This window comes from Dermacentor variabilis, chromosome 8 (assembly GCF_050947875.1).
Source record: "Dermacentor variabilis isolate Ectoservices chromosome 8, ASM5094787v1, whole genome shotgun sequence".
NCBI lineage: Eukaryota > Metazoa > Arthropoda > Arachnida > Ixodida > Ixodidae > Dermacentor > Dermacentor variabilis.
Genome location: NC_134575.1, coordinates 52840691 through 52868160, shown reverse-complemented (window position 1 = coordinate 52868160; position 27470 = coordinate 52840691). Strand labels below are relative to the sequence as shown.

The following is a 27470-nucleotide window of genomic DNA, read 5'->3' as shown; positions in this document are numbered from 1 at the left end:
CTAAGAACCGGTGGTACACTGGCGCGTGACGCAATCCTTGCGCGCTTTCGTAACTCGCCTGTCGGGGTTAAACTCCTCGGGCCTGTCCCAGTAGCACGGATCTCTGTGTATCTGTTGCGTGCAAGCCATGATGTTGATAGCCTTGGGAAGGGATATGTCCTTGTAGCGAAAGTCGCAGGATGCCTTCCTCGTTGCGAACCTGTAGTGAAGAGCGGCGAGAGATATTGCGAAATTACATAGGATCTTAAATACACTTAGTGTAATCGCAGCGCACTTGTGGATATATCGACGGCCACTGGAGAGGACTAGCACGAACTCTGCCATGCTTTGGTATTCATCCATGTGTCCACAAGTGAGCTTACGACAATTGTGGCCAACCAACTATCCAAACAGTCCTCAGCAAATTCCTATAGACACTGACTTCCTATGTGCCTTTTGTATAAAATTGCCCTTTTCAATTAATTCGAGGCAGAGCCACGTACAGTGAGGAAAACGTCCGTGGCGAAACGACCTTGTTAGTATTCAAGCGCTCATGAAGGCCTAAATTTGGCATCATGGAAGGACCTTATTTTAGTCTTCAGTTGAGAGGCAGATGCGCTTGTCGGTCTGGTGGTTTATTTTACTGTATTAACTAGTACAGAAGAAATGTTTAAGTGACGCGAGATTAAATGCTAGTGCCCTAAGTGTTCACATATACGTACATACAGCCTACGTCGCGATTGTCTCGGGAATAGGACTTTGAGAATTGTTGCGTGCCTGCCGGTGTTTTTAGATTTAATTGTGATCATCCTAATAATCTACCTAACTTATGTTCAGTTCAGCGTGAATACCTGTCCCAGGAATTTTTGATTACTACTCTGTGATCAATATTCACTCGCGCTTGTTGCTGCACAACGAGTTAATGCGGTGTAAGATGAGGCATGAGCAACGATAAGGGACTGCCACAGAACGGGCAATCACCAATTGCTAACGTTTCTTTGGCGTGGTGCGGAATTACTGATAATCAGTATTTAAAGCGCAATGAAGTGGAAAGCGATACACGAGTGAAAGTGTCCATCACTCGCTAGCTCATGATCAGGCGCAAATGTCAGTGCTAAACGCTGCTTCACGTGAAGGATTTAAAACTCTGCTTTTTCTCCTTCATTTCACTTTTGTTGGATAGAAAAATTCAGCACCTAACTGCTTACAAAACAATAATTTCATCGTCATCAACATCATTACCATCATCACCACCATTATCATCACTTCAAGTTTTGAGGGCCACTGTCGAAGCATTACATAAAGAGAATTGCTCATTTTAGAATTCTGCACAACGGGAAAGTCAGGAGTAAGGCCGTATGAGTTATTGAAACGGTAAGACAAAACAACATTAGACGTGCCGAGAGGCGGAAAAGAGAAACGAAATGCGAAATACTCAGAGTGGCACTTAATCACAAGCTAAAGAAATTGTCACCGAGGGTTTTGTGCGCTCTTCGATGAATGATTTATTGTCGAAGACCTCTAGTCCGGACACCAGCCGTCAGCTGCACTTGGTGATGCACAAGTGAGCATCCTTCAACGAATGCCGGGCACTGTGACCTTTTGCGGCTGTGCTGTGGTACTAAATTTATTGGACACAAGATTCTCGGGGAGGCCAAGCTAAGGCTGAATGTTCCAGATCAGTGGCTTACTGCTTCTTTGAATGACGGACAACAAATGCTCACAGCGCTGAGCGCGTCTAGTAAGATGGCATTTTGTTCAATTTTTTTTCCACGTATTCTATGCATCAAACCACCGAAAAAAGTAACAATAAAAATGTTGATTTGCGTAACGTTCCTCCGACACCGCCCATGCGAGTGGCTGGTTAGAGTGCAACGGGCGAGGAAGGGCGGCGCAAAACTGGGCTACGGCTTCTACGAAGAGAAATAGTCTACTTTCCGAATGCAGGTATTCAGAGAAAATAAATAGGTCTTTGCAAAACAAAGAATTTTCTGCAGTAAATGAATCGGAAATGACGTGGCATGATGGCCGCGTTTCCGTGTAGAGACCTTCTGTGCTGCAGTGTTTGCGAAGCCGCAAAACTGCGTCAAATTCAAAAGCAAGGAAAAATGGCGCTGCAGCCCTAAAGTCGTAAAACAGTTGCACTTTATATATATAGGCGTAGAGGCAGCACGAACGAACGAGCATCAGATCAGACCACTCTCGTGAACTTAGCAGCTGTTGTGACAAGGGCTGTGAAGTCTCGTGAGGGGTTATTATTATCCGGCTAGTTTAGGTATACGGGCATAGAGAGGAAAGAAAAGACACAGCTAAAATTAGCTAAAACACAGCTAATCCTATAGCTAACACCCCCATTTTTATTTGGTAATACTGAATCATTGATGGGACACAAATGAAGTTTTTTTTGCGACTTTTTATCGCAGGCAAACACGAGGCCGAGAACCGACGACACCAACACTATATGAGGTAAATTTTCACTCTTACCGAATACTCGTGTCAAAATTTTGAGGGGCTTTAGGCGCTCAGAATTAGCAGTAACTACGGCTTCTCTATCACACTTCTGTAGTTAGAGGTAAGCGTCGCGCACAGCAAAAATTTTTAGAAGCTGAAGAATAAGAATATTATCGACGGGACAAAGCTGCACCCAGAAGGGTGAAAGCATTTTTACGGTGTAAACGCTAAGGCGTAACAAGGCGAAGTGCTTTTAAAGTTGGTGCGTGGTCAACTCAGACGAAACAAGTAAAATAAACGCATACACAAGAAACAATGAGCACACAGAACGACGCTGGACTTACAACTGGCGGTTACTCCGGCATCGTTCCGTAAGTCAGTGCCCTCTTGGTTTCTGTGTAAGCGTTTCTTTCGCTGGTTTCATCTTGAATCTTGGACATGGATCGCTTTAGATACTCACGCGATGACAGGTGAGTACAGGCGCAGTGTTTCGTTTATGACCTGCCTTGTGTAGGGCATGTCCTTGATGGCGTCGTAGGTGAAGCCACCCTGCAGAAGACGATTGTCATAATTTGGCACTGTCGGCACTCTGCGTTCGCTCCAGTAAATTCTCCCTCTCTGTCACGTTCCGCATCGTGCAACATAACGCAGCTACTCACACACACACACAAAAAAAAGGAAACAAGAAATTTCGACCTAACCAATCTCCCGATGAATGTCAACGTTAATGCGTTAGCACTTAAAACAACGTAGTTACACACCGTATTGCCACTGCCGAAACGCGTCATATATGAGGTGTTTATGCAGCTGGGCGGAGTCCACTTGGCCACCTTCGAGCTTCTGCTGTAGCTTGTGGCAGTGGCTAGTTTAGCCTATGTCTATGTAGGCTTGATACAGTTGAGCAGATATCTGGTAGGCTACTTCAGGGACAGATGAATGTAATCATGTGTGATGGTAATCGCATTACCGTCCACAATCATCTTTCTCTCAAGAGCACTCCTCTCAGCCACCATAGACAAACTGGACAAGCGCCCAATGACAGAAAACAAGATCCTTGGAAACTGTCCTACGCGAACATCAGCGCGATCCACTATGAAGGCACTGCTGCGGTACTTAAAGAGACACAGAACTTTCTGACAAATTGTGACTGTATACTGTGAGACGTGGGATTGTACGGTGACACTGCGTAACACTAGGAACGCCTTTGCGGGCTGCGTGACAGTGCCCATCGAAGCAGTTCGTGTCTACGTGCGGGTGTGTGTGTAGGTTCTTTTCTTGATTTTTTTAAAATTTATTTCTTTATCCTTCTATCTCTCACCTATCGAATCCCCTTGCCCCTCCCCCAGTACAGGGTAGCCAACCGGAGACAATCTCTGGTTAACCTCCCTGTCTTTAATTTGCCTTTCTCTCTCTTTCTCTCTTTTCTCTCAAATTCCCACTTGGGATTGGGGAAGGTAGACCCAGTCGGTCCAAGTTGGTGTCAGAGAAGCTCATTGAAGAGCGGAAAATACCCAGCGGCACATATCCTGTCGTCTAAGTTGGTGCGCCGCTTGGATTTGAAACCAGGTTCGCTGAGCACAGCAGCCCGTTTCCATGGGCTATCCAAAGACCCAAGCTGGCGGGAAAACGGTTACGCGCGGAAAAACAGACACACAAAGCACAAACTAGGTGAAGTTATAAAAGAATGGTAATCGCATAAAAAAAAACATAAAGCATTGCCTAGCGCCGTGGTTAGGAAACTCAAACAGAAAGATATACACATAAATGAAGTTCGTTGGAAGTCTGCAAACGCTAGCAAAAAAGCAACGCGACGAAGTGCTCTCGCAGGAAGTGGTGGCTTTGAATTGAGAATTTCAGTGCTCTGCTCACGTGTTTATCGTGGGCAGCATTCACTTCCTGCCTGACTTTGACCTGGACCTCGGGATACTTGGCCAGACAGAAGACGCAGTTGGCGCAGGCAACCGCTACACTCTCCAACCTGCGCAAGCGTTTTTGCTCAAATCACGAAAGTGCTTTGGCATACCTACCGTACCACATCGCGAGTAAACCTTTTGAGAACACGTTAGCTGCGTAAAAAGAAAGGAAAATCAGTCGTCTCTTCCACAGTGTTTTCATGTGCAACCTGCAGTCATGCGGTTTACAAATGCTGGCGTGCGCTGTTAACTTATGCAGTGCACATTCCGAGCCGCTCCAAGGCCTTTCCACGCATAAAAAAATGAGCTCTCTTATTCTCAAAGCAACTCTTACTCTCTAGATCAGTTCATAGGAACAGCTGCCAGACAAGAGAGAGAGATAGAGGAAAGGGGGAAGGCAGGGAGGTTAACCAGAGGGGAAGATCCGGTTTGCTACCCTACGCTGGGGTAAGAGGGGGGTGGGAGGTAAAGTGATAACAAAGTAGAGATAAAGAAAGAAAGGAGCACAGACATACAATACGTATCTAGCAAACATATTACGGAAGAATGCGTTCGACCAATGCGAGGCAGCGTTGATGAACGAAAACCTTTGTGGATTCGGGTGCATGTTTTCAACTGCCGCTACATCCACAAAATTTTCACAGGTGGTCGTACACGCACGTGATAAAAACGTCGGTTAAATGTTCAAGCTGGAGTTTTCAATTGAAACAAACAGCAACAGTCGTTTCGTGTTGGCTATATAGACTGGCCGGAATTCCGAGCGTTGATTAATTTATTCACGGGAAGCTCAACCGCAAAAAATTTGGAGGTCGCTTAAGCTCCGCCTTTAAGACTGGAACGCGGAAGCATTCAAAGATCCCCGAGTGATTTTCGCGCTCACCGGCAAATGCAGCCTTTGTAACCGTAAGGAGAGGAGGAGACAAAGGAGAGGAAAGACAGGGAGGTTAGCCAGTGTAAGTACCGGCTGGCTACCCTGTGCTGGGGAAAAGGGCAAAGGGAATAAAAGGAGAAAGAAGAAGAGGGGAAAAATGCAAAAAAAAGAGAAAATTCACACAGTAACGCGAAACTACGCGCTACAACGTTCAAAGGCGGTCGCACAATTATGTTCACCGGAAAACGCTGGCAGCGAACGCTATGCACGAAGGCGAGCTTTGTGGTTCCTTTTTTTTTTTTGATGACGTGCAAAGAGCCGAGGTGGCCACTCCTACTAAGACAGACCTCAAACGGCAGTTGGCGAACGCTATCGAGTTAAAAGGGGTTTGCGTTTGAGTTTCTACGTAACAGTATTTTGTTTTCTCGTATATTTAACGTACATTCTGACGCTACCTCGTCTGTAGTTTCTGTGTAAGCCGTACTTTACGATTTTTCTAGCTATTTTACCTTGAGAAATTTAATTATTTCAGTAAGTTCCTTCCGCCACATGGAGGGGCATCGTGGTTGATTATGCGTCGTACGAAATGCCATTTGGCGAAGCGACGGCCGACGCTGGACACCGGACGCGGGAGGTTGGATGCAGGACGTTGGACGCCCACGCCGTATGTTCTGCGACGCGGGATCGTTAACGCTATCGCGTTAAAAAGTGCCGGTGCCGGTGTGACGGTAGAAATACTGGTAGGAAAGACAAATACGGAAGATGTAACTGTTTGGCAGCTGGACTTGAGCCTTTGACACTTGACTCAACTCCACTTGACACGGGCCAGCACGAACGGGCGAGCTCATCCGCATTTTTTTTTAATGCGGATTATGTAATCTTGCAGAGCAGTCGATGGCGCACGCGCTTCGATTCCAGAATAGTTTCCGTTATTCGCAGCGCATGCACAACGAATTTAGTTAGACATGTCCTTTCTGTTATCGAAACGGCGGCGCAGCGATCTTGCGACACGGCAAGCGCGTCTTGAGCGCCAACGATAAGTTTGTTCACTTGCTGCTTGACGTCCGTCGTTATATACAAAAAAAGAAAGACGTTCCTGGACTACCGCCGTGGCCATGAATGGCGTTATATAATAATCCCAGGTGTAGGCTTGGTACACGTACAGAAGTATTCGTGAATGTGGGTGCGGGAGGATAACTTCCAGACTGGCTGATATGGTAGAAAATCGCACTTATAATGCAGAGGTTGGTGGTCCGGCTCGCGTCGGGGCCTTCTCCTTTCTTTCACTTTTATTTTCTTTCTCTTTCTTTACTTCTATGTTTTAATACAAAAGCTCGGAAGTTCCCGCACGCTTTCCTCGACTCGATTTCTTCCTGATTTCAAAGAGTGGTGATTAAAAAATATCTAGTTCCTTTACTTTTGTCTTGTTCTCGATAATTAAATAGCGTGGGTCTCGAATTTGGTAAACTTGCTGTCACACGAGGTTTTACTGGGTGTTTGCCTCGTCATAAGTCCACGTACTAAGCGACGCCTATGGATGAAAGGGTGTTCCACACTCGGTTTCTTTTGTCACGTAATAGGCGTGAAATTACGAACTCACCCAGCGGTAAGGACGGCGGCGGCGTTCGAAGAGACATCTTTGAGTGGCATCAAGAAATGTCCTGTTGGAAAGAAAGACAAGGCAGGTACAGTGCAAGCAGAGCCTTGGCTCTCAATTTAGGCCACTCCTCTAAAGCACACCAGGTCCTCGTCCTAATGAAGTCAGTTCACTCCGTTAAAAGGCTAACTCGAGAGGACGAAAGTCTCACGATTGCAGTTATGTCGGCACAATACTAGCCTGTTTTCGTTAAGTCGCCAGTGTGTTACAAAACTTGTATCGTAACATTAACGCAGTCATTTTCGTGATTAAGTGGAGAAAAAGAAGTTCATTGCTCAAGCTTTCATCAATCTCGTCTTGTTTTCTGTAAGATAGAAGAGAACAGCAGACATTTCTTGATATATGATGAGCATAGGACTCTACTATTTATTTAGTAAAGTGCACCCAAAAAATAACAGTTTGCTGTTGCGGTCTGGGGGTAGAAATTTTGTGGGAACGTTTTACGCAGAGCTCTGTCGCCCACGAGAGTTCACCAGTAAACGCGATAGATGAAGTCCGTTTCTATATCGCATGTTTAAATTAAGCTACAATGAAATAATTTTTAATGCAATACTAATGCCGACAAACATGATGCGCATATTAAGGAAAAGAACAGACAACGGAAATTTCCTGGTTGGTCATGAGTTCCTCTTTTTTTTATCAATTATGTAGCGTGCTCATCACTATAAGGTTCTTTATAAAGCATCTTTCGATACTTCTCTTAAGATATTCAGAAATTTGCCACCAAAGTATGAAGCTATATATGAATCGGCTATGCAAGTCAGTAATGTAACAATATAAGCTCTTCTGCGTACGCCGGTTCATAGCTCTTTTTTCATGTTCGCTCGCATTTCTCTAACTGCTGACCTCGGCGTTGAACTGAGGACGCTTCCGAAACTTATTGTCCGTTTCCACGAAAATAAAATTATGTATATCTAATGTGTAGGTTGGAATCTGTGCGAAAGAAGCTTTTGCGAAGCTGTTAATTAAATGCAATGGAAAGAAATGCAATGCATACGATTCTGTTTATTTTCATCCCACGAAACGCGAAACGTCACGCAATGTCTATGCCCAAGGTAACAACATTACTATCATGCTCTGTGTATGTATGTGTATGTTTATGCACTAAACCGCTCTTATAGTATGGTGATATGCCGGGGACCAAATCAAGTCAACGCACTGTGTGAGATGTGTACGCGGCAACGTAATCAGGGCAAACGTTATGTGTTTTTGATGCTTCTGGAGGGGAAAATGGTGATGAAATGTGGTTGCACAGAGAAGTAGGACGCATATATTTAAATAAACTTAAGGATTTGGGGGCCCTTGAGTGGCCATACTGGAAGATTTGCGAAGAATTGGCAATGCACAGGGGAACATGCTTGGTGCCACATACCCCATGAACCTACGATGGGTATCCCGAATATAAACGTCTTCAGAGTGTCAAATAGGCCGCTTGATATATTAATATATTCCAATAAGGGTTCCGTGCGCTTTAGAGATGCTTTTGAGCCTTAAGTATATGCAAAGGCCATACTCGCGATTGGTTGTTTAATTACGCAGAAAAGCTGGCGCGCCTGCTTGCAGTGATTCTTTGGTGAAAATTCCACGGTGTGTAAGCCGCAGCATCAGGCATCGCATATTCAGCTGCCCTAGAATGAGATAGGCCAAGTAGAGAAAATTAAAGATAATGAAAGAAGCCGCTCAATTTTGTTTTCTCTTGTAATAAGCGATGTCGGTGTATTAGAGATATGCAGGAATGACATCATGTGCACAAGCAATACGTCGTCATTTGTTGATTTATTACGCAGAAGAAAAGTGGGCTCACTGTGAGTATTTTTATGGTAGATTTCAAGTAGTATAAGCAGGTTTTCTGCTTAGTACTAGGTGAGGTAGCACGCAAGAATGTGAAGCCAAGAATAGTAGATTAAAATTTCTGGTTCCCGCTCACAATTACATTTTCATCTATTATATACAATGTTCTTGATAATCATACACGTAAAGTTGTGTTTCACAGTCTATATTTCTTATTATCTGTGTACCTATAGCTTTGTGCACGATTCCTTTCGCGCTCTCTTGTAAGTAGTATAAACAAACGTTTTTTAAACAGTATGAAGGGAGAGCTTCGCTTTAAAATACCACAATCTTATTTGAAATAATTCACCTTCGCTGTTGGCTCGAACTCGAAATTCAGGCCTGCTGAGAAGTTCTTTCGGAATCTTCGCGTCTAGGAGACTTTGGAGGACGTCTGCACGAGCAAGCTGTTCGAGAAAAAAAGAAAGCGGATCCATGAAGAGGCTTTCCGTTTCTTGCAACTAAGGTTTACAGATGTGCTAAAACAAGTCCGACATCTGATATATTTCGCTTAGGTGGAACACAGTATCCACTGGTCTCGGATCGCTATAATCTCTTCGTATAGCAGGTGGTGTTACCTTGCATTGCATAAAATTAGTGCGGTTTATCTGGCTGGACTCCGCCTATTTATTTGCAAGAACTAAAAATGCAAATGACACGTGGGTAATTTAGGACAAGAACACTTTATTCAGTATACAGAGCTTACCTGGCTGCGCGAAAGGATTGGTTATTTACCTATTGTCATGTGGGAGGACGCATTTGCAATACTTCACTACTGTGCATTGATTAACTAAACTTTTCGATTCTTTCCTCATCGAGAATACAATTTTGCACTTAAAGGGCAACCACATTACTTCACTCGGTTTCATCATGTTGAAGCACATTCTTTCCAACGTCATCCAAATTCCAGAACACATTCAGGTTAGTAGCCATTGCCTTTGAAGAAAGTGAGGTGGTTAAAGTAGCTTTCGATCCCTGAACTACGGTATCTCTTATAGCCCCTGTATTGGTTCGATATATTACTCTATGAGTGCTAAACACTAGGAATAAACGGTTACGTTGAATTATCAAGTGCAAGTAAAAGTCAAATGCACCATATTGGTGCCCTTTTCAAGAAACATTTGTATAAGTATAGCTTACGTGGGGTTCTTTTTCTCTGAGCGTGATGATGGGCTGGGCTTTTCTCGTGAGGCACGTGTGCGGTTCTCGACCGAAGTGCCGCTCCAGTTGGCACGTCAGCCACATGAGGATCTTTGTACCCGAAAAGAATTCTGTGCCAACATAGGGATATAAAGCTTGAAAGGGTTAAAATGTTTGCTTGTTGGCGAGTCATCTTGAGGAAGGAGAGAGAGAGATAAGATAATGCAGAGAAAGGCAGGGAGGTTAACCAGAGGTAGTTCCGGTTGGCTACCCTGCGCAGGGGGAAGGGTTAAGGGGGATAAAAAGAGAAACAGAGTGGAAGGGGAGATAGAAAAAAAGAGAGAGACAAGCACGAACAAAGCGTGTTCACTACAGAGCGATAGGGGGCGGCATTCTTAGAGTCTGTCGGGAAGCCCCGTAACCGCAGGAACCTTAATAGCGCGAGTAAGGCCTTCAACGCGGATGAAGGAAGAGCACAAACTCGCACGATGTACAACTATATAAACTTGAGGCTCACATCAGAGTCTGGTTGCTGAAAAATCACCTAATTATTTGGTAAAAAATGGAGTGACAAAACGTCAACAAGAATACGAATTCACGATACGCTTTCTTAGAATTCATGGAAACCATGGAAATTCGTGAGCGCTTATGAACCAGCCGAATTGATGTTTCTCTTGCTTGTCTTGTTAGTGTATGGGAACGCTTATATGTATGTAAAATCCAGCAGTCTCTTCTATGGGAACAAATGACACACATTTTACGCTTCTAGATAGTGAACAAAATTTGGAGGAAGCTTAAGTTTCGCCTTTAAAAGTGGAACGTGGTAGCATTCAAATATCCCTGACTGCTTCTCAGGCTTCCCGCTAACTGGAGCGTATGTAACCATAATGTTTACCACGAAACGCTGGCCGCCAACGCTATGCACGAAGGTGGGCTTTGTGGTAGAAACGCGGCCTCTTGCGTGGGCCGTGATGCGGCGGAGGCGAGCGCCAGCTCGAGGTATTGCAAGGAACGGGCGCGCCACTCCGTGGCCCCCAAGCCGCGGAGCCGCGCGCCAGTGCGCGCAAATGGCGGACGCCGTGGCCGGTCTGTTAATTGCAGAAACGCCGCAACAAGGTGTTTTTTTAGTTTTCGCTTAACAAAATTATGTTTTCTAGTATTGTCAAATTACAATCCGAGAGCTATCATACCTGTAGGTTGTGTGTAAGTCGTAATTTACGATTTTTTCACGTATTTTAGCTTGAAAAATTCAATTAGTTGAGTAAGTTCCTTGCGTCACATGGAGGGCTTGGGTATGGCTGGTTCGAAAATCCTTTTGACGCCGGACGCCAGAAGTGGGACGCCGACGGCGGATTTTCTGAGACACGGCCTCCTTAACGATATCGCGTTAAAATATGAACACCACATCAATACAAAATGCGCATTTTGATATTGATGGCAGCTGTGGGAGTTTCTTTCAGAAATTATAACTTGTAAAGTTGATGCTTTTTTTGTTGATATTGTTTGGTGCATCTGATGGCACATACGTGCATCTTTAAAACAAATTATCGCTGGCAGTGAGTGCTGTGTAGGACTTGTTGCAGTCATCTCGTCTTACTTACCGGTGCTCCACACGTTATTCTGACGTTCACGCATAACAGCTGATAAGTTGATGTTGTAAAACCGTTGAATATTGCGCTTTCTTTTAATAGCCAGAATGTGGGCTTTCTAGATGCCTTTGAATGATTACATGTGCGCAAGTATTACGTCAGGCCTTGCTTCTTAACGCTGAACAGAAAGGCACTCACTGGTGCTGCTATGTGGCACAATATGCTGCCTTAAATTAGCCGGGTTTCCTCGCGACAATTATTTAGCGCTAAAACTTCAACGACAGGCGACGCGGGAACGATATGCAAAGGCGTGGTGCATGTTGTTTCCTGGACGTCTCTCGCTCAAGTTTTCGCGCTAAATAGCTGTTTTATTAATTACCAACTTGCCCGACCTGTTTACTAGGTTTTCTAAGGCTTAGGCTTGCTCCAGCACGGGCAATGCAGTTCGTGGCCTGTTTTTTGTTTCTCTTCGCCTTATGGCTAGAAGGAAGCTGAGGAGAATATGCTGTCCTGACCATGACTTCTCTACGACAGTTGCAGCCTCTGCCAACTTGGGTGTAAGAGTACGTACAGCCCGAAACAGTAAACCCGGTTTCGAGCTTCTAAGTACTGTCGTAGTAAAAAGGGGAAAACGCAATGACGGAAGATGAGAAATCACTTGCAGACCCGTGACTGAGACACCCACGGTAACACTTACGGCTGTGTTGTGAATATTCATCACTCTTGCCAGTACTGAAATGAGCCGACTTCTTCACGGTGCACTGATTTTGATGTCCATGCAGAAACAAGCTTGCCAAGTGAAAAAAGCGCAGGTGTGGGTCAAGTAAACATAGTTCTTGAAGCTGTCGCTGTGCTACACCCTGTCAGCGTGGTAGCTCAACGACTGCAACGACGTTTTTATCTCTAGCGGACGTGATGTGCGACTGCTTGGCAGGTACTAGTGGAGCACGAAATGCTGGCATTCGACGCGGATTAGGTTTGAGCCGAGGCAACGAACGTTGTTGCGCAGATTTAGCGCGATCTCGTCGGTCTCGCAGAATCGCGTCGAGTCTCGCCGAGGACGGTTTGTGATCGATCACTGACGAAAGGAAGCGGCGACAGCATTGCGCCCATTCATTTATCTGCACGTCGTAACCCTAACCTCGATCGCTCATCGGGTGAAGAAGCAGCCAAACAAAATCTCGGTCTTGGTTGTGTAGCAAAGGTAGCTTACCCACTACCTTGTTTTTCCGCGACTGTCACTCAATTTATTTTATGGGCGCGCTCAGCTGCGCCTGTGCGCGGCGTGGGGAATCTGATGCGGCCCAAGTATAGGGTTTAGGAAGTGTCGAAAAACGAGTATGAGCAGCAGTATATTTTTTATTGGTGCAGCCAGCAGCATAGAACTCTTCAGCAATCGACACGGCTGAACGAAGTGGAAGTCTACACGATAGATGCAGAAGACGAAAGAGACCATGATGTGGCTTAGCTCATTGTGGCTTTGAAAGGACGGGAACAACTGGAAACCATAGCGCCGAGGCAACAACGTGTTTGTTGATACTTCGGCTCAGGGAGTAAATAATTGTCAAAAACAGTACTCGATTTAGAGGAGCTCAGGTATAGATGTATTCATATGTATGTGTATATGTACTGAAGAAATATCTGTCATGTAAAAAGAGCATAAGATTAACCCAGGAGAAACATTCTACATGCGGGATTTGCTTTGACATTATTTGTGCCTTCGTATGAGACTGTTGCAGCGGTTTATAGACACAATCCTGCGGTGGCTATGCAAGCATATCTGCTACACGAAAAACGTAATCACAATTTTCTCAGCTAGCAATAAATTTGTACATATTATAAATATAGTGTCAAGTTGCTGAGATTCTTTGTAAGAGGTATGCGCTATTATTGCGAATTGCACGTGTTTTATAATTTCAGGCGCAGATAAATTTCTTAGGGAAAAATAAGCACTAAACCCGGTGCCCTCAAATGCGATGCGCACAAGTCAATTTCTTCGCGCTAGTTTTGTGAGACTCAGAAAAAACAGCGTTGTTATTGGAACACTGAATGTATCGTTTGTGTTTTAGCGAATTGCTGGTCGTTTCAGCGAACAAGTTGTCTTCACTAACAGTATCAAACGGGATTAGTTCCCTCAGAAATCCGAAAATAGCGGCATGTTTCAATGAAACACAAGCATGGCGCATCTTCGTAGCTGCCGCTTCCCAGGCAGTTCGATACGCTCAATTCGCTCAAATATCTCTATTCATATATGGGTTGAAACGTTCTCTTTGCTTTGTCGCATTGATCTAATGGCAACATCGACAGTTGCCGGGCATGTTAAACACCAGATAAAACAAGCAAGTTTTCAAGAAGCCCACAATGTTCTGGCATTATTTCACGCATAAAACGACGCGCAGCAATTGATCACTTCTATAACTGCAAAAAAAAAAAGAAAGAGAAAAATAGTGGGTGCGTCGCATACAGTAAGCTCAAGAAAAGAGCAGGTTACAGTCCAGCGGATATGGCATACTCACGGCCAGTCCTCTGGTACGCGCTCTCGATTACGTTGAGCAGGTAGGAGTTGGCCGAATCAAAGTATTGGTCGTCGGGCTTGTCTTGCACGTTGAGGTGAAGGCCGCACGCGGTATCGGCTACCATTTCGAAAGCCAGGGTGCCTAGCATCGGGTACACGTTGACTTCTCCGCCCGCGGATTTTCGGCACCGGTCATCGAGCAGGTCGAGGAAGTGATCCACCGCTTTAGACATTCCGTCCGTCATCTGTCGCGCCCGGTATAACTGATCATAAGCAACACCCATGCGAGCTAACTCTTGTCGACATTGAAGTTCAAGCAACGCAGTGGAACAGAAAGAGAAACTATGCCTACAACCTGTCATGTGCCCACACGTTCTCCCCTCGAACTGCTCGAATTTGCCTTCCACCAATCACCGAGTGCATTAACCGCGTATTATTCGGCATGCATCCACGTACAGTTTTATTCATTTGGTGAGAATTTAAAGTGAACACGCGAAAATATGGAGCACTATGAGTAGTACACCATTAATTCTTATAATATTGAAGCTGCTTCGGTAGTCGTTTTAGGGCAGATACGAAGCTAATATTGATAATCTTAAGCGTAACAATGTTTTTAATCAATTGAGTAAACCATCTAACGTCCGTGTAAGGGTCAAATTATATCCAGTGAAAACTTTCCGCTTACCTGCAGGCGCCCTGGCTGTACATCACATCAAGTTTATCTTTACTCCGCGACTTCTTCCCAGTTCAGATTAAAGATTACGAAAGTATTTTCAGGAAATGACACCGCTGGGTTCGGGAGGAGAAAATTACGACCGTAATTCTGTGGCTGTACATTTGCTTTTTTGTTCAGTAGCCTACGGTTACCGCTGACGGACCAACCTTATATTTTACGTAGCGCAGACGTTCGTCGACTGACTAAGCATATTGAGTATTTGTTGTAATGGAGCCCCCAGGTCGTGAGAGTGATTGAGACGCAGGACGATTGCAGGAACGCTAGTGTAGGCGAGGTTTCATTTATCTAACGCAAGAAGGGAACGTAAAGGTGGTGAGCGAACTGCTGTAAAATTTTTTCTCTATTTCTAGTCCATGAACGTGATGAGCGAACGCGCAACATCTCATGTCGTTACTGGGTATGGGACGTATATACCAGCACGAAAAGGTCTATTTCTTGCTAGTTTTCCAAATACGAAATATAAATTGTAGAGCCACCGCGGTTTCATTTGCATTCATTTTGGGATCTTCTTATTAGGAACTGCCGAAAGTTCGTTGCTTTATAAATATAAGTTATTACAACGCTGGTTGAAGTATCGAGGGTGAAAAATCAAACAAGTAAGGACTATTCCGAATAATTTTGCTGGTCGGGAGCCACGAATGTTGCATGCAGACAATAGCATCCTAGAAAAAGCGCAGGGCAGACGCATTTGGCTCTGTGATTCTTAGTCATTAAATAAATAAAAATCTACTCGCCGAACCCACCTGAGAAAATGCATGTTCAGCGAAGCATTTGAAAACCACCGCTACAACGGCTCAGAGGGGTATGCAATGCTTTATTGCTTTAGAGTCATGCTAGTAATGGTAGTGCAGAGTAATGATAGTAATGGGAGTAATGATAATTTTTAAAGTATAGTAATGGAAGTAATGATGGGGGGGGGGATTCTTACTCACGTCGCCGCCGACCGTATTGCGGTTTATTCTTCCCTTTGCCGCTCTCTGTATTTACGGTGCTCCCAGGGAGTTCTAACTATGCGCTCATTATTTTGAAAGTTTCATGATGGTTCCATGCGTCATAAACAATCCGCGATGCTGTAGGGCTACACCGTCTCTAACAGAGAAACAAAACTACGCCCATCTGGGGATGTCATGTTCCTTTCTTTGATTACTGTTATTAGCGCGGTATATCAGGTAATGTTAAAGACTTGTACCTCATTTACAAGGTGCCCCGTTAACCACACTACAAAACGGAATTTCATGCATTTGTTATGTAATGTAATTATTTTTGTTCAGTGCTCGATTCGAGGTTTTAAGGTCGTTTTTCCGAACATTGGCATTGGATTCAATGGTAGAGTCTCAGTATTGGACCTACATTAAAAAAAAACGTTTACCAAAAAATTATCACAGTTCGTGCAAGACCTATGAGAACTATCTGGTACGAATGTACGTTAATTTATGGTCCACCATGGTCGAACAAGCATAGCCTCAGCCTGGAACAGGGGTTTTATTGTTTGGCCGCTGCTGAAATGGCAATATTGCTGCGAAAGTTTGTCTAGCGTGAACTTGTTATGAACAGTCAGACCTCATTCATCGTTTGGGAGGTTGCGCGGGAACAACAGGAACAAAAAAAAAGAAAGCAAAGATGAAACAAAATGCCGTTCTTGTTGTAATACGGCCATAGTGATTGCAAACGAGGCCCAAAACTCGAAAATTGCGTGAAAAGCACGTCGAGTGGTCGTCAATTATTAGATTGATTGCATGAGTGATAAAGAGCGCTTGGGTTTTCGTTTCTGGCGAAAGTGACCTGACCGTTGAGTAGTGCGGATGTCTACAGGCTTTTAAAGTAACTCTTTCGAGGAGTCACGTAAACAATGTTCTTCTTAAGGTATCCTTGGATTTTGTCTTTCTCCCACGAATGTTCTCGCTTTGTTGTTTCTCTATAAGATTCATTTATTCCTACAAGAAAATGCTCAAGACCACAGCTGTCTTCTTTCTTTGTTTTTTTTCGGGGAGGGGGAGAATTTTTTCGTTCTTTATTTTTTCAAGACGTAGAGGCTAAGACAGCGTTTGGAAAAAAGAAAATAATAAAGAACTTTATCTTACCCGCCGCATTTTCGACGCTGTAAATGCAATGGACACAGCACGCCTGAGGAACTTCCATCGGTCGGACTTTGCGAAAGGCAGTGTGTTGCGAAGCTCAGAGTTTCCATTCATGGTTGCCCACACGTCCTGTGTTTGCGCAATACCGAAGGTGATTTATACACTGACGGAGGCATAGTGTTTTAAAAGTGTTCCGCAAGAACACTTGGCTAAACTGAAGAGAAATTGTATAAAAAGAGGTTGCATGCAGTGGCTGGCCATCGGAGAGCCATTTCTTTGTCGGAATTGAACGATTCCGCTTATGGAAGCTTAAAAATGGCAATTGCATGTTTTGTGCAATAATTATGCTCCATATTATTGATGCTCAAGAAGAAAAAAAGAAGAAAGAAAAACGAAGTAAACCTTTTTGTTCGCTGGATGAAACAAGAAGCTGCGAGCGATAAGCGCTTTTCTTATTTAGTCGCGTTTTTTTGCAGAGATCACTTGTTGCTGTATTAGGATTATACTTATACCTATATGCACTGAATTTTCCAGTTGCATACTTTCTGTTTGTTTGTAATGTTTAAAGAAGAAATGAATATTGTGGCCATGTAGTACCAGGTGTATCGGCGAAGACTCAATATTTCTGAAAGGTGACCTATTGCAGATAGCACAATTATGGTTCATGAGTAAATTTAGGCTTTTGTATAGGAAGCAATCAATTTTATATACAAAAGCCTAAATTTACCCGCCATGTCACCTGTAAATATTAGTATCAGGTCCATTCGGACATTTATTTACTTTTATCCTTTCTTTCTCCCACTCCTTTCTGGAATCTTTTAATCCCATTCCCCATCCCTATACAGAGTAGCATGCCAGCGGTTATATACGCGGTGGAAAAATTCTCTGTTTTTCTAATAAAGAGCCCTCTCTCTCTCTCTCTCTCTGGTTCATGAGGTGGTCTACTCGCATTGGCGGACAATACTTGCAAAAAAAGTCAACTGCATAATCGGCTAATTGACGAAAAATCAATAGTTAGCTTTTTAAGTAAATGCTTCAGGGCCCATATTGCAATTTCGTTCGCAAGGTTGGCAAGAATTCTCATTACGACGCCAGTTTCTAGATATCAGTTCCCGAAATTTGCGAAGAAATGATTTGGTGCTCCATTTACTCTTGTGCATTGAATGCATAGAATGACGTTTTGTTAAGAAAGTGACTGGAACGCCAATGCATTTCTCCGCAATGTTAGGGAATTAATATCTCGAAACTGGTGTTATCCTAGCAATTCGTTCCAAGTGTGTTCCCCTTGGGAACTCTGCGGCTAGAATTTGCGAAACTGCAATGCGGGCCGTCAGGTAAATAGTGAAAAAAAAGTTAATTTTTGAATATTTGTTAATTAGTAGATTATACATTTCAATTTCTTGTGCAAGTAAGGGTCGCCTCTTGCCGTAGACCAGCTCATGAACCTGAATTGTGCCATCTGCCAAAGGCAACCTTCAAGAATTTTTCGAAAGTCTTCGCTGAAACAGCTTGTACAGAGAGCGCAGATCTCCGTCAAAGCCTACTTCCGCCAATTTTTTCCTGTTCCCCCTAGCACTCTCTGGCATGGTGCCGGATAAGTAATGAATGACCGAATTACGTTGCTGATCAAAAATGGCCGAATGAATCTGATAGGGATAAGCTGCGAAACGTTTCAAACCACTTCAGTAATCGACTATGTTCAGCACAGCGAACGTCAATGGCCCCGTGATATGGGCGGCGCATAATTTATGCAGAAAGCGGTAAGGAGCTTTGAAGTATCCCTCGACAAATAATATGCCTGGTCGGCGTTAATTATCCAATTATTTCTTGGTTCATTCGTTACAGCTCTAGCTGTTCAGATATCGAAGTTGCCGGTACCATTCGTCTGTGACATTCTACTAACGCTCAGCCCCTATTCGAGTTTAAGAGAGAGAAAAAAAAGACGGCTTTTAAAGGGTTGCGCTTTGCAATTAAAGAGATGCGAACTTTCGGATCCTATATCCACACAGCGAAGTATGCCCATCTTTTCCGTTTTACGCAGGCTCTGTGTTTAGAAAAGCTTTCGCGACCTCATTAGCGCGGAGGTCGTGAAACGTGGAGGCTTAAAAGACATTATTCAGGAGGCGTGAGTAAAGAAGCCCAGTGATTCCCCTTTAATTAGTTGTGCCAGAAAAAAAAAATGAGCCACGAAAGTAGAGAAACTTGTTAGCAGACACACAAAGACTTGTCTCAAGTTTGCTTAGCGGCTTTCCCATTTTAGTCATGCGCAAGCAGGATCAGGTTAGCAGCCGCGTAACCTGAGTTTGTCTTCGGAAGCATTAGCCATCAACTTGTTTAGAAAGGCCATAGGGAATAAAATGAGACTTCTAGTTTTTAATGTTGCTGCGCTAAGAAAACCAAGGGAAACCTAGTTTGAAAGTTTCAGGAAAAAGGAGCTCTGCTTCCACTAGAAACTCGTAGGTTTAAATTGCACACAAGGCTTTAGCGATTCTTGTGGAGGTCGTGCTGCCATTCTTTTATAACGCAGTAATGTTCTTGCCATGGTTTCCTAATCCTGTAGCGATGTAACATTTCCGCAAACTAATCGTTTTCTGCTGTAGACTAAGAATAAGCGATATCATAGACGGTACAAGACTTTTGAGAAGGTGAGTTGGATCATCTGGACAAATAAACAATAATTTTTATCTTAGCTGCGCTTCCATCTCGTTTGTTCCCTTTGATCGAGCTGTTTTATATATTATGAACCGTAACCACTGTGATCACACTTCTCCCCTTCGGGGCGAAATTTTTGAAGCAGCAGACAGACATCCATTGCGCGCAGCGCTTTAATTTGTTTTCTTCAAGTTGGACAAGCGAAACTAGAATAAAATTTTCATTTAGAATACTTTTTTTTTTGCGCTCGCTGTATATTCGAAGGCAGTTTATCGAAAGAAGGACGCTGGCGTAGGACGCCGCCTAACTTCTCGGTGCAGAGATCAGCTGAATTTATATTTCTGGAATGACCAGACGCGACTAGTCAAACGTCTTGTGGTACCGAGAACAAATGCCGATTCTCACGGGAACTTCATAAAATACGATTACTGACACCTCGATCCATGAACATGGCGAAGTCTGTGACGAACACCCGACGAAGCAGCTCCAGGTCTTTCACCATAAGGAATGGCACATCACCGTTGTACATCCTGCGGTAAGAGAAAATCGACCACATTGCGCGGCCATTATTATGTCAGTGTGAATGCCATTTGGATCGAGATTTACAAGCTGCGGGGTTAGGCGATCTGAACGTTATTGTTTGTGAATTCGTTTGATCTTCCACAGCCTGTTGACGCGCACTGCTGGACTAAAGCCCTTCACAGCAGTATCGCAGTATTGTGTCCACCGCCTTCATGTCTGTTCCTGGAAATGTCCTTGTCTTATAACATCCGCCTAGTCTGCGGTGCTTCCTGGACATTTTTTTTTCATTATAACTTGTCCCCAAATTTCTTGCTTTGACAAAAAGCTGCTTACATGCTCCGCGTCGTCATCAATTCTGTCAAAAGATGTCTATCTCTTAATGTTATTTAGAATATCAACCATACCTGTTTGTTATCTAGTACCTCCCCCCCCCCCCATACTGCGTTATTCCTTTCTTCTAACGTTACACCTAGAATTTTTCTCGCTATTCCTCATTGCCAGAACCTTAGTCTCATCTGAAGTTTTAGTTATGTTCGAAGTTATATAAATTCGTGTTGTTAAAATGCTGTGAATCTGTGCTGATATTTGCAAGTTTACATTTTGCTCACGGGATGTCTCTAAATTTGATTATTATCACGTATTTTGCGCCACACCATGCTTTTCTCGCTACCTGAAGCGCTCAACAGCGACAACACGTTTCTAGCGAAAATCATTTCATCACAGCACGACACATTCGTCCTTCGCGAAATGGGTTACTGTAATATATGGTCCTATAGCCACAGAAATTTGGAACACAAAGACAATCAAAATATGCATATTTGAACATATGAAAATCCGAGTTCCGGCAATTATTTCGCTTCAGCACGCTTCACATGGCTACGTCTGATTGTACAAATTAGCACAGTAGGACTGGGGTCTTTTGGAAAAGAAAACGAACATTTGGGCAAGAAATGAGATTAGAAGTATCGAAAGAATATTAAAACGAATTATTGGTATGGTGTCACTGCAGCCATTCATCCTACACCTTGCAAAATTCATTACACGCATTTCGGAGTCCATTATGAACTATTTGAGCGGCCCCATGGAGTTTAAAAGAGTATATTCACAACACTCTCCCATTACCAACTAGGTATTCAACTATTACAAAACCTGGCAACAAAAGATTACTTTCGTAAAGTCGGTTATTCAGAGCTTAGAATAGGGGGTCGTAGCATTTAAAAAATGAATATTAAACGAGCCAATTTCTTCAGGGTGTAAGCTGAATATTCTTACCCGTAGATGTCTCCGTAGGTCTTCGACCACCGATCCATGACTTTAATAGTGTCCTGTCAACATTGACGTGAATGGCATGGCATGAAAACAATATTTAAGCTAAAACAAGCATTTTACCTAAAAAACTGAAGCACATATTTTCAGAGGTAATCAGACTGGCACGCAAGTACTACTGCAGCAAAATAAGCCTAGCCCACGAGTAAATCCTTGCGGCTGCGTTACGGGAGATAAGTGAAAAAGAAGCAATAACGAAAAATATAAAACAGTCTGTGTCCCACTGAGACCTATAGCTCAGACAGTGTGCAATCTCACACAGTATGAATTTGTCTCATAGTCTGGTACCTTTGTGGCTGCGCAGCAGTGCTTTTATAGGAGCTTGAGCTCATGTCCATGTACGACAGGGTCCAGTAATATTGCTTTTTGTAAGTAGGCGCTTGTCCAGCTGGTATAATGCGGAGGAAAGCCCTGCGCTCAGCTGGTTGAAGCGAGGACACTCGCAAAGGAGGTTTCATGAAGGCAAAAAAAAAATAATATGGAACAAACAAATCACAACTCTCCAAGTCAATATTATCCAGTTTTCTTCACCCAACCAAGCACAAGTGCTGTAGTTGTTTCAGCGGGTTAAAAAAAAAGCAATATCAAACTCTCCCACGGTATATGAGCGCTACACTTTTTCTTAAGAGGCGCTAGCTGCTGCGTAACTGGAGAGACGTTCCGTGAACGGCGCTTCACCATTATTATTATTTGCTGAAATTTGCGTTAAGTGTCACATGGCGAGAAAAGACCAATTCCTGTAAGGGACACGTTTGCTGAAGACTACCGGAGTGATGTGCGTTCGGCTTGAACCATTTTTTTTAACGTATGCATTACTTCGATGCAAAGGTATTTACTGGAGTTTAAAGTGAACTGACAGTGACAGTGCTTCATATTCACCTTTATTTAACTTCTGTTTTGAAGGACCTAACTCGCTTAACGCGGGTCTCCCATATCTGGAACTTCGTAGTATCTTGTAACCACTTGCAGAATAAAACGATTGGTTAGGTGACTTGTAGATCTCGTATCAACATGAGAATGGCTTGAACTGCTACTTATTCAGGTCTAAAGCCCGACGTAGCATGAGTCAGCAAGTAGGAATATAGTTTAGATATAATCAAAAATTGAAAAAAAATTGCCGTAAGCGGAGTGAGATTGGAGTGCCTTTGTCGCTGTCGCCCTGTACAATGCCGCCACGAAGTGTCATCTAGCTTGAACGTCACACCCTCCACCAAATGGCGCAAAATGCCTGATCTTGGGGCAGAATCCGACAACATTTATGCCTTCTGGTAGCATATGTGGGTTTATTGACCAGTTGCCTTCACCGAACGAGATGATGTACCCGTGATGCCTGCGGTAGAAAGGATGTTCCACATCCGCCGCCAAGGTTTGTGAGTGGTGGCGCTGGCTAACACTCCCAATGTTAGTTCTAGTCGTGACACATAAAAACCCAAGAAAGTGGAAGGGCAAACCAAGCTGCGGTATCTTCATTGGTTAGAGCATCGCAAGCGTAATGCGAAGACGTGGGATCGTTCTCCACCTGTGGCAAGTTGTTTTTTCATCCCCTTTCTAACTTAAAATTAAACTTAAGCTAAACTTACATAAACTTCTTCTTAATACTTCTTCTTTCATTGCCATTAATTTATTATTTCTTCAATTCAAATAAATAAGTACAAGTTATTTCACCTATGTTTTTTTGGTGTCTTTGTTTGTCGGGGGGGGGGGGGAGGGTGCTTCTCATGATATGGTTTTGGTACAGGACGTTTAGAGACGTTTAGAGTATTGGTGGGGAAAAAAATTCAACGACGATTACGATACTTCCCAATGCAAGCTTTGAGCGCAGCCGTTAAGTGTTTTGAAATCGCGATGTATTGTGGCAAAGAATTTGATTCTGCACGACAAGGGGGCTCTCGGCGGTGCCACTGAACCTCTATTGGGGCAGCTCGTTGAGCAGCAGTGGGAGACGAAACATTTGCCCCTGTTGCGTCGTTCACTGTTCAGAAAGAAAGCGTGAACGAAGCGTGCGAATGGACAGAAAGTGCCTCCAGCTCCCGGTCGCGCGGCAGCTGCGTCGGTAGTTTGTCGTGCTCGTCTACAATGCTATCATAGACACTCTTTATCTCATCGTGATTATTGAGAAGTTGATTAACTATAGCTAATATCTAATTAGACGGAATGCAAAAAAGTAAAACAATCTGAATATCTCCATGCGACGGCAAACAACGTTACATTGCTTCTGTCCAGCTATATAGCATTTGTATATCTTTAATGTTTGGCTCGAGTTAAGCTAAACACCCTGCATGCGCTTGTTATGACATTCGTGTGCTTATTTGAACTTTCTGTGAACAATGAGTGGGTGCCGATGCAACGTTTATATTTACCTTTCAATTTCGTTATTTCTTGTTTGCTCTTTGGAGACAGTTTATAAATTTGGTGGGTACGGTTTGACTAAGCGAGGAAGAGTGGCTCGTTTCACACATCATGCCAAACTTTCCTACAGACACACGTGATTATAACAAAACAGTACTAGCCGCGCCTTTAGTACTTAGTTACCAGCGGAGAACATCTTCTTTACGACATGCAATTATGGCAGCGTTGGCCGTCTGCGGTAATACTTTGTGTACCATACTTTCAATAACTTTGACATTGCAACTAATCTATGACGTTGGTATTGCCAACTCGCAGCATTAATTTGCGTCGCACAATTCGCAGCCATGACATTTTGCGCGTCTGCCCCTTTTAATGACTTGAAAGCTGATTTCAAATGCTTTAGTGTCGACCTCAAGAAAACAAAGGAAGAAACCAACAAGAAAGACGAATTATCAGAAGAAGCTAACAAGCAAAGAAAGAAAGAAAGGAAGCGAAAGCTCGACAGTTTATGGTATCGTCTTCATTTTAGCTTGGCCCAATTTTCCTTCCATATTCTGCCTTCGAACGACCTATTGTTTTCACGTTTTATTGCGAAGTAATATTACTGTTGTTCGTTGTAATAATGCGGGGTAAGCGCGAAACACTGTCCACTTTCTTTAAATGGCTCTGTTACTGCTCACCTTATTCCAGAACTCGTAAAAGTTCCCCGACAAGAAGCTCGGCTCCGGACCTTGTATGCCTCTTGTTTTGAAGATGTTGAACTTGCTGCGGCGCCACCTGCAAATGGTAAAAAAGTCTAGAGACCATGCAAGCTCGACGTTTCGACGCACGGATGTTCGGTATCAAGAGAGAAAAAAAATCAAGCCACACCGTACTTGTTTATTTGGAACATTGCGTTAGAGACATGGTTACAGAAATATTGAGTGTGTTTTGGCATAATAAGAACTAAAACAACTGACGGTCGCGATAGAAAAGTTTTATGCAGTATACTGTGAGGCAAACAAAAAGTACAAATTACATCGTTGGAATAACTTGCACAACAGATAACAAATCATCGCACATCACTCTCTTCTAGTAGGTAAAACGTTACTGAACGTCCGAGAATAGTGTAATATGTATTATCGAGCAAGGCATGCTCATATGTAAAAATATGAGTAAAATAATAAGACCTATTTCGCGGTGTGTATTTGAGAGAACAAGGTGAACAACTAATACACCTTTTAGGACACATTCGTGTGTCGTACGGTTGTTTACAATCTAAAAGAAAGCGTTAGTGATGCTGTGAAGGTTTCCAGACCGCGAAGGTAATTCGCACAGTTCTGAACAGTTCCGTTCCCGTGGTTCCCTCACCCTCCCACCTCTCCAATGTCCCTCATAAAAAAAAGATATAGAAGTTAAAGACCACATTCGTAGTAACACTACGACGGCTTCACTACAATGCACGACGCGGAGTAACAGGAAAGAGAAATACAGGGAACGCCTGTTTCTAGTTTTTACTGTTATGGCAGCATATGTTGCGTATATTAATACGCGCCTTATTCTAATTGTACGATGCGCTGAGCGCAGCACGACACCACTTGCCACAGCGTAAGTAAACCATATGGACAGACGGACGCCGTAATCTCTGTTGTTTGAGTGCTTATGCTTAGTGGCTGCTGCTGGGAAGTGTCACGCTTCGAGTGATAACGCTCACGGGGGCTCGCGCACTACATAACAGCGTGTCTTGGTCTGCTGGCCTAGACTGACCATGGGAACTTGCGACGGATATTCACAGAACTATGCGAAGTAAACAATCAACGAGAACCAACGAGCGATATTAAATGCTTGTTTACATTGATCGTCATGAGGAAAGTAAACATACTTTATGAGACCGTGCTGTATTTCCAGAAATCGGTCTTATATATGCGAAGAATTATTTACTCACACCGCAATTAGTTTCCGGCACTTTACTCATACGACGCATTGAAAGTTTTTCAAGTGGGCCCAACAGTGTTAGCTTTGTTGACTAAGCATAATTTACCACCACCACCAGCAGCTTCTTCTTCTTCTTCTTCTTATGCCAAGTGCAGGACAAAGGCCTCTCCCAGCAACCTCCAAGTACACCTATCTTGAGCTAGAGGATTCCCAATTGTTCCTGTGAATGTTGTTAAGAACGGCTCAGCTGAGGTGCAAGTGTTGCCAGCAAGTTGCGACGACAGCTGCGTTGACTTTCAAGGAACGAAACTGTTACGCTCTAGCTTCGCCGCCGTTGTGATTGAGTTCGACGAAGCAGGCTTTGTGCCGCAACGCGACACCGCCAACCGGGTCGGCCGCGAGCGGGCGAGTTGCCGCGGGAACGTCGTCGGGGGCCCCTTCCCACGCACCGACCAAGACGCCGGACAATGGCTACCTGAGCGCGCCGCGAGGGTCAGCTCCGAATTCTACGAAATTCGTGTGATGTCGGTTTCGTACCGTGAACCTGTGTGTGTGTGTGTGTGGGTGTGTGTGTGTAAGCCATCCCGCAGAGAGGCGGCGTGTTTAAAATGACTGGACGAACGTTTCCGTCTCCTTGGAATCAAGGGGGGACTGAGTGTTTATAAACCGCTGTTGTGCGGATGCTCGACACACTTTCTTAAGCAGTCATGTTAGACTGAGACACTCTCTCAAGCAGTCGTGCTAGACTGACGTACTTTTTCTCGCAGTCATGCTAGACTGATGAACTGCATGTAAATACTGCAAATAAACCCATATTCCTCATTCTCGATGAGAAGCAGTCCTTCCCTTCATCAACGTCCTCAGCGTGGATAAGTTGGACGACGGCATGGGCCAGCTACCTTCTAATTCATGCCGGACTCCAACCTTGACAACGGGTTACGAGCGATGGGATTGAGCCCCCAATCATAACAATGTTCAAACTTCATCACCCCCCCCCCCCTAATCTTCAGCGTTAAGAGATAACAATGCAGTCAAGGACGCATAATTAGAAACTTGCTAAACTAAACGGCGGTCAGCAGGTTACGAAAACTCTCACCTCCAGAAAGCCACAAATGCAGTCAGAATAACGGTAGCGGCTATCAGAACGTTGAAGTCGAGGGAGTCGAAAGCCATGGCAGTGTTGTACTTTAGCCGGGAAGCACCCGTTTTTAAGGTTTATCCAAAGTGCAGCTTAAAGAAACCTCAGCCGAGAGGGGTGCATGCAATAGTCCCGGCGATGTCATGGACACATGTATTGTTAGACCCGCCGAAAGACCGTTGAGCTGTGTAAGCACTTTATCTCCCACAGATAGCATAGGCCTGTTCGCCTCTCTGTCTAAGTTCAATGGACGTCGGTGTTTTTATCTTTTACTGCTTTTCAGCCAACCCCTCGTAAAAGAACGCCCAGAAGGGGTATTGCTAAGAAAAAAAAGCAAGCTTGCCTGATTTTTTTATACCGACTTCCTAAGCGTGTTTGGAAAAGATATTTTAATATGCGGACGTATTTCATACTAGCTCATACCATCTCTTGATCTTGGAACAATTTCTCGTTTGTGAAGAAGCAGGCCAACACAATGGTTTCAAACCTTTCCTATTTCATCCAAATAAATTATACGCTTATGCTTCTTAATCTCTCAGGCGCAGTATCGTACAACTCTGATCCTTTTTTGAAATAATTTATTCATTGACTGAGCAACAGTGAATCCTAGCATTTGGCGCCCAATTCGTGTTCTCCATAAAGAAATGGTCCAATGTTGTTGGTAACGGGGAGGTTATGAAATAGCATTGCTTTCGATGAAAAAATATCCGAGGAGACATGACTGTCGTTGAAAAGTGATTGCTTAAGCCAGAGTGCTAGATTAAACTTGTTAGTCTTGTTAAGTGGGACAATATTAAACCATTTAACCAG

At 43.8% G+C, this 27470-nt stretch overlaps 1 protein-coding gene across 1 annotated transcript; it reads right to left on the bottom strand.

Annotated features, from left to right (window-relative positions):
* Positions 1-26695, bottom strand: LOC142591401 (cytochrome P450 3A29-like). Its single transcript, XM_075703728.1, has 12 exons — positions 26619-26695; positions 24289-24385; positions 21206-21258; positions 19845-19941; positions 16763-16888; positions 13947-14190; positions 9842-9972; positions 9012-9108; positions 6815-6875; positions 4300-4408; positions 2891-2979; positions 1-199 (listed from the first exon to the last, which is right to left on the bottom strand). Exons 1-12 carry the CDS (start codon positions 26693-26695, stop codon positions 1-3), a joined length of 1380 nt encoding a protein of 459 aa, XP_075559843.1.
* Positions 26696-27470: the final 775 nt, after the last annotated feature.

What these genes read in the sequence shown, in the direction of transcription:
- LOC142591401 (XM_075703728.1), bottom strand. Translation starts at nt 26,695, where the DNA reads ATGGCTTTCGACTCCCTCGACTTCAACGTTCTGATAGCCGCTACCGTT. An exon ending in TTTACGAGTTCTGGAATAAG is followed by an intron (nt 21,259 to 24,288) that starts GTGAGCAGTAAC and finishes CAATGTTGACAG; the next exon opens with GACACTATTAAAGTCATGGA. An exon ending in ACCTACGGAGACATCTACGG is followed by an intron (nt 19,942 to 21,205) that starts GTAAGAATATTC and finishes CTCTTACCGCAG; the next exon opens with GATGTACAACGGTGATGTGC.